Source organism: Mollisia scopiformis (assembly GCF_001500285.1).
Source record: "Mollisia scopiformis unplaced genomic scaffold LY89scaffold_11, whole genome shotgun sequence".
Lineage (NCBI taxonomy): Eukaryota > Fungi > Ascomycota > Leotiomycetes > Helotiales > Mollisiaceae > Mollisia > Mollisia scopiformis.
In genome coordinates this window covers 329749-342725 of record NW_017263591.1, presented here as the reverse complement: position 1 = coordinate 342725, position 12977 = coordinate 329749, and the positions used below count along the sequence as shown (strand labels likewise).

The 12977-nt window shown below is 47.8% G+C and overlaps 5 protein-coding genes across 5 annotated transcripts; 4 read left to right on the top strand and 1 right to left on the bottom strand.

Annotated features, from left to right (window-relative positions):
* Window positions 1–575: 575 nt before the first annotated feature.
* Window positions 576–4358, top strand: LY89DRAFT_696825 (cysteine proteinase; the record flags this gene model as incomplete). Its single annotated transcript, XM_018216861.1, has 6 exons — window positions 576–685; window positions 726–893; window positions 940–1402; window positions 1452–4019; window positions 4070–4202; window positions 4252–4358. The coding sequence occupies 6 exons, from the start codon at window positions 576–578 to the stop codon at window positions 4356–4358; spliced, it is 3549 nt and encodes a 1182-aa protein (XP_018071724.1).
* Window positions 4359–4764: 406 nt separating this feature from the next.
* On the top strand, window positions 4765–5757 carry LY89DRAFT_706969 (uncharacterized protein). Its single transcript, XM_018217566.1, has 3 exons — window positions 4765–5078; window positions 5135–5323; window positions 5379–5757. The coding sequence occupies exons 1-3, from the start codon at window positions 4935–4937 to the stop codon at window positions 5667–5669; spliced, it is 624 nt and encodes a 207-aa protein (XP_018071723.1). The 5' UTR covers window positions 4765–4934; the 3' UTR covers window positions 5670–5757.
* Window positions 5758–6007: 250 nt separating this feature from the next.
* LY89DRAFT_684429 (uncharacterized protein) lies at window positions 6008–7947 on the top strand. Its single transcript, XM_018214875.1, has 3 exons — window positions 6008–6182; window positions 6237–7655; window positions 7719–7947. The coding sequence occupies exons 1-3, from the start codon at window positions 6036–6038 to the stop codon at window positions 7899–7901; spliced, it is 1749 nt and encodes a 582-aa protein (XP_018071722.1). The 5' UTR covers window positions 6008–6035; the 3' UTR covers window positions 7902–7947.
* A 1938-nt stretch (window positions 7948–9885) lies between these two features.
* Window positions 9886–11774, bottom strand: LY89DRAFT_696822 (amidase signature enzyme; the record flags this gene model as incomplete). The annotated part of the gene is made up of 9 exons (XM_018216860.1): window positions 9886–9970; window positions 10046–10238; window positions 10287–10356; window positions 10406–10508; window positions 10556–10655; window positions 10720–10798; window positions 10853–11153; window positions 11207–11601; window positions 11676–11774. The coding sequence occupies 9 exons, from the start codon at window positions 11772–11774 to the stop codon at window positions 9886–9888; spliced, it is 1425 nt and encodes a 474-aa protein (XP_018071721.1).
* Window positions 11775–12263: 489 nt separating this feature from the next.
* Window positions 12264–12764, top strand: LY89DRAFT_781578 (uncharacterized protein; the record flags this gene model as incomplete). The annotated part of the gene is made up of 2 exons (XM_018222491.1): window positions 12264–12534; window positions 12589–12764. 2 exons carry the CDS (start codon window positions 12264–12266, stop codon window positions 12762–12764), a joined length of 447 nt encoding a protein of 148 aa, XP_018071720.1.
* Between the last annotated feature and the right edge of the window lie 213 nt (window positions 12765–12977).

The window sequence follows — 12977 nt, the reverse complement described above, 5'->3', positions numbered from 1 at the left end:
GTTACGCGACTCTGCATAGGGCGTGTTTCGACGCACATCGAATCATTGCCGGAGTCATCGTGATCGCATTGCTCTTTACCTACCATAAAACCAGCTCTCCTTTGACAAAACAACGCGCCCCTCCTTAGGTCTTTCTAGGTTGTTAAGCGTGACGTCGCTTCTCGTGCCACCAACCGAAACTGACTGCGATGCCTCATGCACCGCCCTAATCAGCAACAACCACCAAGACCTTCTCCCCCGCCTACTCTTCTTGCCTTTCTTGTTGTCGGTTACCTTTGGGTTTGCGATTTCGTCTGGGAAGGTGTGCGTCTGCTGCTTGTCCCTCTCCTGCTGCTCTCAGCCATGAATCCTGTAAGCTTGATTCACTTTCACTTCTTTCTCTTCCGCACCCTAAAATCCTAGGCTGTGACGCGCCCACCATGGACAGCCCCTCCTCTTCAACCTCATCCGAGGACTACTGGGACAACCAAGCCCAAGAGCACATTGCCATGGATTACCTCAACCTCAACACACTGGCAGATGGACTGACGAATATTAATCAGGCGTACAATGCGGACATGGAGTCACCCAACCAGATGCTCGTTGACTCGGAAGACCTCCTGAACGATGGTGACGCTGAGAAAGATGATGTCGATGTGGCTATCATCAACCCTGACGAGGCTCCCCTCCGAGGCGATGACTGTAGGTCTTCCCACCCCACACACGTGTGGAAGCTCGGGATACAGCTTACTGATAGCTTCTGCAGTTGAAGCGATCAAAGAACTGGTCCTTACTCCCCTCGCAGAGCAGCCGCCAATATTAGAGGATGTCATAAATACTTGGAACATAACAGGCTGGGATCGGATGCGCCGCAGAGAGGAAGGTCCTATCTTTGAAGCTGGAGGACACCCATGGTATGTCTGTGCAGTCAAACCACAAGAAGTTTACTGATGCTCGCAGGCGCGTGCTGATGTTCCCAAATGGTAACAATGTCGATTATGCTTCTTTCTACCTCGAGCATGGCTATGGTGATGGGCCACAATTACCAGAAGACTTCGCATGTTGCGTACAGTTTGGTTTAGTTCTCTGGCACCCTGATCATCCTGAGATTTTCCAGCATCATACAGCACACCACCGCTTTACAAAGGAAGAGGGAGACTGGGGCTTTACGCGCTTCGTAGAGCTCCGGAAGCTATGGACCGTACCGTGGGATGAGTCTGGACACTGCATTGCGGAAGGCCAGAAGGCCAACATGACTGCCTATGTCAGGATTGTGAAAGACGAGACTGGAGTATTATGGCATAACTTCACCAATTACGACTCGAAGAAGGAGACCGGATATGTCGGACTGAAGAACCAAGGAGCAACCTGCTACTTGAATTCCCTTATACAGTCGCTCTACTTCACCAATGCCTTCCGAAAAGTAAGCTTCCAAGGTTTTGCTGACCTCCTGTTTACTAACGTTGTCCCAGGCTGTGTATCAAATTCCGACCCAAGACGAGGAAACTCTTACAAACAGTGCATACACTCTCCAACGCCTCTTCTATCAACTTCAAACCTCCAACAATGCGGTTAGCACGAACGAGCTTACCAAGTCTTTTGGCTGGGAAACGAGACATATTTTCGAACAACAAGATGTTCAGGAGTTATCTCGAAAGCTTATGGAGCGAATGGAAGAAAAGATGAAAGGCACAGATGCAGAAAACGTTCTTCCCAATCTGTTCTGCGGAAAGGTTCGGACTTATATTTCATGCATAAATGTTGCATACGAGTCTCGACGTGTTGAGGACTTCTGGGATATCCAGTTGAACGTCAGTGGGAACAAGAATTTGGAAGAGAGTTTCAAAGATTACGTCCAGGTCGAAGTTATGAACGGCGAAAACCAGTACTTTGCTGGGGACGATTTCAAGCTCCAGGATGCCAACAAAGGAGTTATCTTCGAAAGCTTTCCCGAAGTGCTGCATCTCCAGCTCAAGCGCTTCCAATATGACATTGACCGCGACGCGATGATGAAGATTAACGACCGTTACGAATTTCCTGATACTTTCGATGCTGCCCCATATCTAACGGAAAAGGCAGACAGATCGGAGCCTTGGATTTATCAGTTGCATGGCGTTTTGGTGCATAGTGGAGACTTAAACGCTGGTCACTATTATGCATTTATCAAACCATCGAAAGATGGATGGTTCTACAAGTATGATGACGACAAAGTTACGAAAGCAACGATGCGAGAAGTGTTGGAGGACAACTTCGGTGGCGAATACTTGCTCCCTAATGGCAGTGTAGCTTTCCGTGGCAAGAGCAAGCCAATAATGCGACAGAATAGTGCCTACATGTTGGTATACATTCGTCAAACTCGATTAGATCGTGTTCTGCTACCGGTCACTAAAGAAGATACTCCACCACATCTCCAACGAAAACTCGACGAGGAAGCTGCGCAAAGAGAAGCACGCAAGAAGGAACGCGAAGAACAACATCTGTACCTTGGCATTCGGGTCATTACCAATGATACTTTCAGGGCACACGGAGGAACGGATCTGACGATTTTCGATCCAAATGCAGAAGGGAATGCTGCGGCTGCGCGATACTACCGAGTCCTCAAGAAATCTTCAGTCAAAGATCTGATTGCACGAGTAGGAGAAGACACAAACACCGATCCCAGACGCATACGGCTGTGGCTTATGGTTAATCGACAAAACAAGACGACTAGGCCTGATACTCCCGTCACTGACAACAACGTGAGTGTAGAAGATGCCCACCAGAAGTTGACAGGGAGCAAGGGAGCAGATCTGCGGTTGTGGGCAGAAGTTGCAGACGAAGTGACTGCTGACGGCGAGCCAATCTGGCCTGCAACCCCTGGTCAAGTCAATGGCACTGCTCCCAAATCAGATGCCATTGTGCTCTTCCTCAAGAGATTCGACTACGAGGAGCAAACCTTGAATGGAGTCGGACACATCTACATCAGTAGGGAGAAAAAGGTCGAAGACTTAGTACCAGCGATACTCAAGAAGCTTGGTCTGCAAGAGAACAATGGAGAAAAGATACGATTGGGACTCTGGGAAGAGATCAAGCCGAATATGATTGAGCCAATGAAGGGCAAGCAGTCATTAAAAGCTGCCGAACTTCAAGACGGCGACATCATCTGCTTCCAAGTAATGCCCTCCGATATCAAGTCGGAAAGCGACACGTCAGTCACCAAGTCCTTCATCGAAGTTACAATCAATGCTGACGACGACTCAAGACGATCTATCAAGTCTGAATCCTTCAAATCAGAGAGGAGCCCGTCACTAAAACCTAGCACTGATAGAATGGAAGACGCAAAAGCCTTCTACGACTTCCTTCTGCACAAGAGAGAGGTCAAATTCTACCCTCATCCTCACAGAAACGCAGATCCTACTCAATGGCCACCATTCATGCTCATATTAAATTCCAAGCATACCTACGATCAGCTTGCTGCAAGGGTTGGTGAGTATCTGAGGGTAGACCCGACTCACATCAGGTTCTGGACTTGTAACGCAACGACTGGCAATGCCAAAGCGTCTGTCAAGAGAGGTCAAAGCCAAAGTCTGTCAACAATTCTCAACCCTCCTTACAGTACCTTCAGCAACAACAACCAACGGCCTGATGCTTTGTTCTTCGAAGTGTTAGACATCAGCTTGTCTGAACTTGACACGAAGAAAGGGTTGAAGGTCTCTTGGCTCAGCGAAGGCGTCTCCAAATATGATTCGTATGATGTTCTTGTGCCAAAGAATGGGACTGTTGAAGACCTGATCCAAGGGCTCATCAAGAAGGCACAACTCGAGGACGAGGCCAAGGCAGGGCCGATCCGTGTTTACGAAATACACAGTGGCAAGATACACAAAGACCTTCCTCGCGATCACCAAGTTGTCAGCATTACAGATTACATAAGTCTTATCGCTGAACGCGTGCCTGAGGACGAGGATAGTTATCCTGAGGATTGGAGAGGTATCCAAGCCTACCATTTCGACAAAGAGGCTAGCAAGGCTCATGGCATTCCATTCCACTTCCAGATCGTTAAGGTAAAGTCTATTCGCATATAGCTATCTGGGCTCGAACTAACAAATTTCAGGATGAGCCGTTTGCAGAAACGAAGAAGCGGCTTGAGAAACGAACTGGAATCAAGGGAAAGAACTTTGAGAAGATCAAGTTTGCCATCATCAAGCGAACGACATACTCTACGAAACCCTTGTATCTTGCAGACGGTAAGCCCTCTTACATTTCTGCCATGAGTAGTGACTAACAGTTTGACAGATGCTGTTCTATTCGACTTGATGAATGAGGACGATTTACTTGGTTTGGACCACACCGATCGAACGCGGTCGATACGAAATGGCGCTGGAGACCTGTTCTTGAAGTAGACTTCTGAAAGATGGGCGGCTCGCGTTTGTTTGTTCAGGTTCAGAGATGAACATTTGTATGTTATGACGACGGCTTTCACCATAGGCGCTTTTGGTGATAAAACATGACCTTTTTTTATATGTCGTATAGGCGTGGCGAGAAGGGAACGAGCATGAAATGATGTTCGGTTTGGGCCGGGGTTGCGTGGAGTAGACAAACAGCATATTTGCATGGTTTGCAGCAGTTTTTAGAGCCCTGGTTCGAGCTTGCAATGGAATTACGATGTCGAATATGAATACATACCAAAACTTTGATGTTCTGGTACTTTGTGTATTTGACTGAATGAATGAGGTGACAACCATAGAAATCATGTCACATCATGAATGAAAGCAGATAGACAAGCCAGGATTCAAAAACCTATACTTTATTCTGTCTTGATATAAATTGTCCTTTCCTCCAATTTCAAGCCCCTGAGAATCCTTATCGCTATCAGCACCAAACGCACTTTCCCCTTCCTGGACCCGACCGAACAACTTTTGGTGCCAGCTTGCAGAACGAGACCGCGACACACCACGACAACACCTCCACACACAGACATGAAGTTCTCAATACTGGCAAGCTGCCTCCTGGCACCGCTGGTGTCTACGACGGCGCTGACGTATAAACTGGACGCGAACGAAAAGGCGTGTTTCTTCAGCAATGTCGAGAATAAGGGTGCTAAGGTTGCGTTTTATTTCGCTGTGAGTACTTCGAGATTGATCGCAAGGCAATTTGGCTGATTGATGGGGGAATATAGGTCCAAGCAGGAGGATCCTTTGATGTCGATTACGAGGTCGTGGGACCCGGCGATAAAATCATTCTCGATGGGCAGAAGGAGCGTCAGGGCGATTTTGTCTTCACGGCGGGCGAGACGGGGGAGTATCGATTCTGTTTTAATAATCAGATGAGTACTTTTGCGGAGAAGTTTGTGGATTTCGAGATTGCGGTATGTGTCTTCCTCTCTGGTTCGAGATTTCGAGGCTAATGAAATATAAATAAAGGTCGAGAACGAGGAACGCGCTTCGATACCGTCTAAGCAAGGCACTTCCCCCGAACAGACTTCTGCGTTGGAGGAATCTATCTTTAAGCTCTCGGGCCAGTTGTCGACTATTACAAGGAACCAGAAGTACTTCCGTACGAGGGAGAATCGGAATTTTAGCACGGTGAGGAGTACGGAGAGAAGGATCTTTAACTTTAGTGTTATTGAGAGCTTGATGATGGTTTGTATGGCGGGGTTACAGGTCTTTATTGTTAGGTTCTTCTTCCAGGGTGCGAGGAAGGGGTATGTGTGAAGTAGTAGCTGGTGGAGGAATTGGGAGGGGATTGCATTGCGCTCTGTTCTGGAGGGATTCTGGCAAGCAAGCAAGCATGGCATGGGAGTCCGAGTGTTCTGTGTACTTTTATGAGCCCTTAGACCAGGGAAATCAAAATCTAATTTTCCTTCCAATGGGACATTGCTATTCCACCTTCACTTAACTTTATCTGGATGCTTGCAAACTCCGACTGCTTTCCTATTTTCATCCTTCAAGCAATGATATGACGCTAGTCTGAGATAGGCTTAGCTTATCGACTAGGATTATGATCGCGATTTTGAACTTCTCAAAGTTGAACCTCGAAATTATTAGGCTGCCCCTCTCACAACAATTCACGACTTCAACATGACTTCAATAGCAGCTTCTCTTACACGGGCACTTCCCAAGCCGAAATATACTGGCGAAGAAGAAGAGATCCCACAACATGCGCAGCAGCGAGGGCCACGAATCCTTGGAGCTGGAGCCCTCGACGACACTCAAATCGTGTTGAAGGTTAGTAACTCTTTCAACACTCCCGTAAGGAACTCTTCTAATACTGGCTGGCAGAAATCCGGCCCTCCTCCATACGGTAATAGAGCAGGATGGCGACCGCGAGGCCAAGAAGACTTTGGAGATGGCGGCGCGTTCCCTGAGATTCCAGTTGCGCAATACCCATTAGACATGGGTCGAAAATCGCAATCTACCAGTACAGCTCTAGCGGTTCAAGTCGACGCCGAAGGGAAGGTCAAATATGATGCTATTGCGAGACAAGGACATAACGATAAGCGGATCGTACATGCTTCGTTTAAGGATCTTATTCCATTACGACAACGTGCTGATGCGGGACATATCAATCTTGATCGACCGAGCGAGGAAGAGGTTGCTGCTTCGACGCAAAAGACGAAAGATGCGCTTGCCAAGCTGGTTAGTGGTGCGGTCGCAGCGCAGAAACCGAAGAATGTCAATGTGGGCACGAGAAAGGATCCTACGTACGTGAGGTACACGCCTGCGAATCAGATGGGAGATAACACCCGGAAGAACGACCGGATTATGAAGATCGTGGAGAGGCAGCAAGATCCTATGGAACCGCCGAAATTCAAGCATAAGAAGATTCCGAGAGGACCACCTAGTCCTCCGCCACCAGTTATGCACTCTCCACCGAGGAAATTGACGGCTGAGGATCAGGAGGCGTGGAAAATTCCACCGCCGGTTAGCAATTGGAAGAATCCTAAGGGTTATACGGTGCCGCTGGATAAGCGGTTGGCAGCTGATGGGAGAGGGTTGCAGGATGTTACTATTAATGATAAATTTGCGCAGTTTGCGGAGGCGCTGTTTACTGCTGATCGACATGCGAGAGAGGAGGTCAAGCAGAGAGCGTTGATGCAGCAAAGGTTAGCCGAGAAGGAGAAGTCACAGAAAGAGGAACATCTCAGAATGTTGGCCCAGAAAGCGAGAGAAGAGAGAGCTGGCGCCGGCGCTGTACGGAGAGCTTCGAGATCCTCCAGGTCGAGATCAGGCAGCTATAGCGAGTCCGAGTCTGAAAGATCTGGAAGTGACGATGAGGAAGTCCGAGAAAGAGAAAAGATGCGAGCTGAGAAACGACGAGAAGAAGAGCGGAAATTACGGCAATCGAGAATGGGTGCCGAGCGAAGAGTGCAAATGATGGCTCGAGAACAGAACCGAGACATTTCCGAGAAAGTTGCACTGGGTTTGGCGAAACCAACCGCTTCATCTGAGAGCATGTTTGATTCTCGACTTTTCAATAGGACGAGTGGTTTCGATTCGGGCTTCAATGAAGATCAGGCTTATGATAAGCCGTTGTTCGCTGCTCAGGATGCGGTCAATTCTATCTATCGTCCCAGACATAACATGGACGATGGAGATGACGAGGAAGCAGCTGATGCCGAAATGGGCAAGATTCAGAAAAGCAGTCGATTTGCAGAGGCGTTGGGGAAGGGGACGTTTAAGGGGAGTGCTGATGTTGAGGTTCGTCTAGCCCTTTTCTGCTTCTCATTTCTGGGGATGTTTGCTAATTTTGGTGTGATACAGGCGAGAGAAGGACCAGTGCAGTTTGAGAAAGATGTCGCGGACCCGTTCAACGTGGACTCTTTTCTCAATAATCTGGGCGAGGGATCGGGAAGTGGGGCTGGGAAAAGGGGGTATGGGTTGCAGGATGGAGAGGAGGAGGAGAGGGGGAAGAAGAGGGCGAGGGTTGATGAGGATGAGGATTGAACGGATGTGCTTTGGGAGTTTGTATAAATATGTTGTTAAGAAGAAGAGTAGTATGCATACCTAGCAAAATGGGAACTGAGCTAGCAGCGTTGTCCTCTGACTGTTCATATTCTCGCCTGTATCTCATTTATAATCGCTATAAAACCGGATTTTTCTAATCACCACCCCCTCATACGCACAGCAACAATCACCGAATCACCAACCTCTCACACAGCGCTCCCAGCACTTTATTTCTTCAAGTTCGCGCGCCTGGTAATCACCTCCCCAACCTATAAACCAAAACCGAAACCCCATTCACGGGTGAATCGTAATAAATACCACAGACCCAACACCTTCTCTCTCTCTCTCTCTCTCTTTCCTGAAACCGACATCAAAGAATGACTTAGCACTTTTGGCTCAGTGCAGTAGCGTAGATCAGTGGCGTAGATCAACTCAAAAAGGAGGCTTGAGATCAGTGGAAGAGACGCGATTTTTCGTAGAGTCTTGAGTTATGATGACGGGGAGTTTACTCCCAGGTAGTCACATTACCCGAAGAGCCAAATGATGAATATGAGAAGATCAAAGCAGAAAACTGTGATTCCGCTCCTCGAGGGGCATAAGCCTCAAAGCTGCCTTTGGCGAGAGAAATGCATTTTGGGATGGGGTTTGTGTCTGACGAGATGTGATATAAAGGCTACGGCTGTGAGTTTGAATGATGTGGAGGAAGGGGAGGAAGGGGAGGAAGGTAAATCCACTGAGCGGGTATCGCAGAGTCCCAGAGGCCAGTCGTTTAAAGGCCCTTTGGGCTTCCGTAGACTAAAACAAATTTTGTAAGGAAAGGTTGTGACGGATCTCGTGGCAGGATATACTTACTTTACAGCTTGCTAACGACCTTTCAAGACTTCATCGGCTCGATCTCCAAACAAAATATGAATGACTCGTTCTCCTTTTTCGGCCGTGAAGTCTACACTAGAGAGTTAATATTGAATTGCATGATTAGTGCTCATCATTCTCCGGAAAAATCACCAACTCAACAGCTCCTTGTGGTAGCCGGCTTCGTATGGATTCCAAGAAAGGGGCACTTCCGAGAGGACGGTATGAAGGCGGGGAGCAGAGAAGTTGACGACGAACAAGAAATAGATACTTGATCGGCATGTTTAGAAGTCCTACAAGTCATTTCGAATTCTTTTTGCGGCTATTCTTCGCAAGCCTCACCCAAATTCGTGGCCTGACATTCATCATCACAAATTCACATCCGATTAATCAAGGTCAAAGTGGGTTACACAGGAATGTTACCCCGCTTTTCAGTTTCTTCATACCAATGAGAGCGCATAAAGAAACACGTCGTGAGGCACAAGGAAAATGAAAATCCATGCAACTTTGGTTTCGACCTACAGTCCAGAATACCGATCCAAGTCAAGCATCTCGACACATCGGCAATATTTGCACGATGGCCCGTCGTGTTACTGTGGAAATGCTTTTGTGATCCTTCGTCTTCTAGTAATGGCTAGCTAGTTCGGTTATCAAAAAATGCTCCCCCCACATTTCACCGTAGTTAGCAAGTTTTTAGCCGTAAAAATTATCGTGCAAAGTGTCCATGAGCGCCAGATCGGTCCCTGAAACCGTATCAGTTATGACCATCCTTTCACCTGAAATTGATCACTTGCCTGGGTTGCCCATAACTGCCACTGCGAATAGTAGTTTTTCCTCGCAGTTAGTAACTCGAAAGTAATATAGAATTTCAGTGACTACGGAAAATATTAGGCATTTGAACTTTACGCCCATGGGGTAGACTTAATTGGAATTGTGACTACGGGTGCCTCAAGAACTGCTGCTAGAGCTAGAGTATTTATGCCTAGGGGAGGGTACTTGAATCTGTAGAGAGTGTTAGCGTATACAAGATGAAACAATCACATTCTTACTTTGGAGATTCATCTCGATATCTAAGAGCTAGTGACTCTAGAGGCATGACGACAAGAACATTTCCAATTATCGTCGCCAAGATCTAGTCTTCAAACCATTTTTTGTAAGTAGCTATGTTTTTAAATCCCTTATCCCGCTTTTCTTTTGATATAGTTTGCGCATATTCCCTATGCATTATGTGAATAAAGCGCCAAAAAGTAATTAAGCAAGAATAACTGGGGAAAAATAGCTACTAAACTTACCATGCCTTTTGATTTAGTGGCGATACGTATGGTGCATGTCCACTAAGCTTCTGATATTTGTTTCGAAAGTCATCGCAGTTGTGGTAGGCGTCGTAGTCCTGAACATCAGCTGCCCAGTCGATGTATTCCGATAATATGCACCCCCGCGCATCTTCGGGTGGAGACCGTTGCCAAAGCTCTTCGAAAGAAATCTCTTAATAGTCTGCATTCAAATATGCCCTAGCGAATTGCGCAAATTCACGACCGATGGCGGCTTGTTTAAGATCAATGACCTTCCAGTAATCTATTGGCAAAATAACCAATTTGAACGGCTTAAACTTAACATTAGTACAAGCGTGCAACATCGGTAATTGCACTCACCTTTGGGTCCTTCTGCAGCGCGTCTAGACGTAGCCATTCTGATGCGAAATCTCTACATTTTCTCAGATCTCTCCCAAGGATACCAGCTATATCAAAAACCCCACTATTGTCAGACCTACTCATAGCTACAACCAAAAACAAATAGCTTACTGGCAGCACGGCTCAATACCATGCGCTAAGACTGCCCCAAAGCTCGGACGCAGACCATAACAACCACACCAGAGCGCAGGTCGAGTCACGCTTCCCCAAGCTGAACAAGTGAGTAAGAAGTCCTCTCCAGATCCCCGATAAGGAGGTCAATGGTGTGGACTTACTGTCTGTGCCAATAGCCATATCAAGCCAGTCATACGTCGCAACAGCCGCTGCACTTCCAGAGCTACTCCCTCCCGGAAACTAATAGTGATCTGCTCGGGGATTCCATGGTGCCTAATAGTCAATATATTCCACCGGCTCTTCCCATATAGCGAGGGAATTCATCTTGGTCTTGCCAAGAATCACCGCACCCTGATCGATCAATTTTTGCACACATTCCGCTGTTTCGGGCTGTAGAGAGTATATTTCATAAAAGGCACAATTCCCGACGGATGTCTTGATACCTTTGAGATGAATGTTATCTTTGACTAGGACAGGCATACCCGCGAAGAAGGAACTGGACGCCGCACGAGTCTTGATTCGCGAGGGAAGTGCAAAGCTCGAAAACCGATCATCTGAACTAAAGACCGGGAATGGCTGAAAATCATCTTCTACGCTGGCTCTAGTTAGCGAGAAGGCTGTAGGTGCCCAGGAAGAGTGTGTACCTACTTCTGCTGCGGATTCAAAGTCACCATACAGGTCCCATTGATGTCGTCAACCAGTTTCCAGATATCTCTGAGTTGGCTGCCTACCAGGGCGTACGGACCTGGCAGCAGTTGTGGCAACGACGTACACACCACTCGCTCGGTTCCGTGCCCTTGAAGACATAAATGTGCTTCATCTGTGATCTTCACGTCTCCTGCTTCTTGGCTGCGACTGCTGCTGCTGCTGCTGTCGAAGATCACGGTAGCCAAGAACTGCTCGTTGAAGACATCGTCCTGGCTGCTATACGTGGCTACTTGGTCCTGGATCCACGAGGCTGTCACTTCCGGCGGGTCGTGACTGTGCGGCAGCGTAAATACTGTGGCGAGACTGAAATCTTGATTCAGTGAGGGGATGTTTCTCTACCGCGTTGGTTTAGTTGAATAACATCGAAGCTTCGAACAAACGTTCGGCCACGCAGTCGTCCTGTACTCACATTATTCTCGTGTACCGCCACATAGCGAGCCTTGGCCACCATGAAGAACACATCACGGCCAGCATCCCCCATCCCGCGAAATTCGTTCTTTCTCTTCATCGTGAAAGTTGGACGGGAAGCAATTCTACGTAAAGCGTGCGTGGTGCTTTGGAAGAGCCTCGTCGTACTCACGGGAAAGAAAAAGAAGGTGCGAGGGAGCATGAATCGGAGCGATTGAAGAGAGAGGGAGAGTGAGAATGAGAAGTAAGAGTGAGGCGCGCGAAAACTAAGGCTGAGGCTGAGAGATATGTATTTGTATCCAAGCTCCTGGCCCCTTGTGAAAGGTGAAGTGATGTGATGCTACTGGATGCATATGCATGCAGGCGTGCGTGCGTGCATGTGTTTTCTCTTTCTTGATTGCCGGGAGTTTGATCACGGTGGTTAACCTTAACCTTAACCTTACCTCTCTGGCCTCTTCCTTTTCCTTTTGATTATCTCCCGACGCCGACCTCGCTTCAACTATCCATCTGTTCATGTGAATTTGTATCGAGATCTTGTTTTATCACTTCTCATTTTTTGGACGGACTCCTGTGATTGTCTCCAGGAACGATGGTCCTCACGACGCTTCTTCCGTCGAAGCCATTCTTCTTCATCGTTCTCCTCTTGATCTCCTACGAGTTCTTCGACAACTTCTCCTTCTCCGTGCCCGTGCGACTACTGGAGCATGCCGTTTGCCAGCGCCACTATGCTTTGCCATCCTCGCCCTCCACGCTCTCCTTACCCCGGCGTGATCTGGATGAACTGCAGTGCAAGTCGCCTGCCGTTCAATCGACGTTAGCGTACATTCGAGGTTACTACAGTCTCTTCAGAACGGGTCCAGGTCAGTGCCTCTTTTGTTCTCGCAGATGCGCCCGACTGATTGATTGGTGCACAGCCCTCTTCGTGGGACCATACTTTGGAGTTCTAGCCGATCGATGGGGACTTCGTGCGGTGTACAGCATTGTCCTGGTGGGACTCATGCTGCAGCTGGCATCATTTTATGTCGTCTGTATGTTGGCGTACCATGCGGCTCTCACTCTCGTCAAGTATCCTTGTCAGTATGGTAGTTGACTATTTCACCTACAGGCTCTTGGTGGAATGTATTTCCCACAGAGGTGAGTTGGATCACAGGTATATTCACCGCACTGGGGGGCGGTCAATTTGTCCTGGTGGGACTCAATCTCACAATCAGGCTGGTAAAGCAGTCAGCTAGCTGATCAGTCGACTGATAAGTGATCAGTTAAAGCCAATCAGTTAGCGATTTTAAATGATGTCAGTCTATCA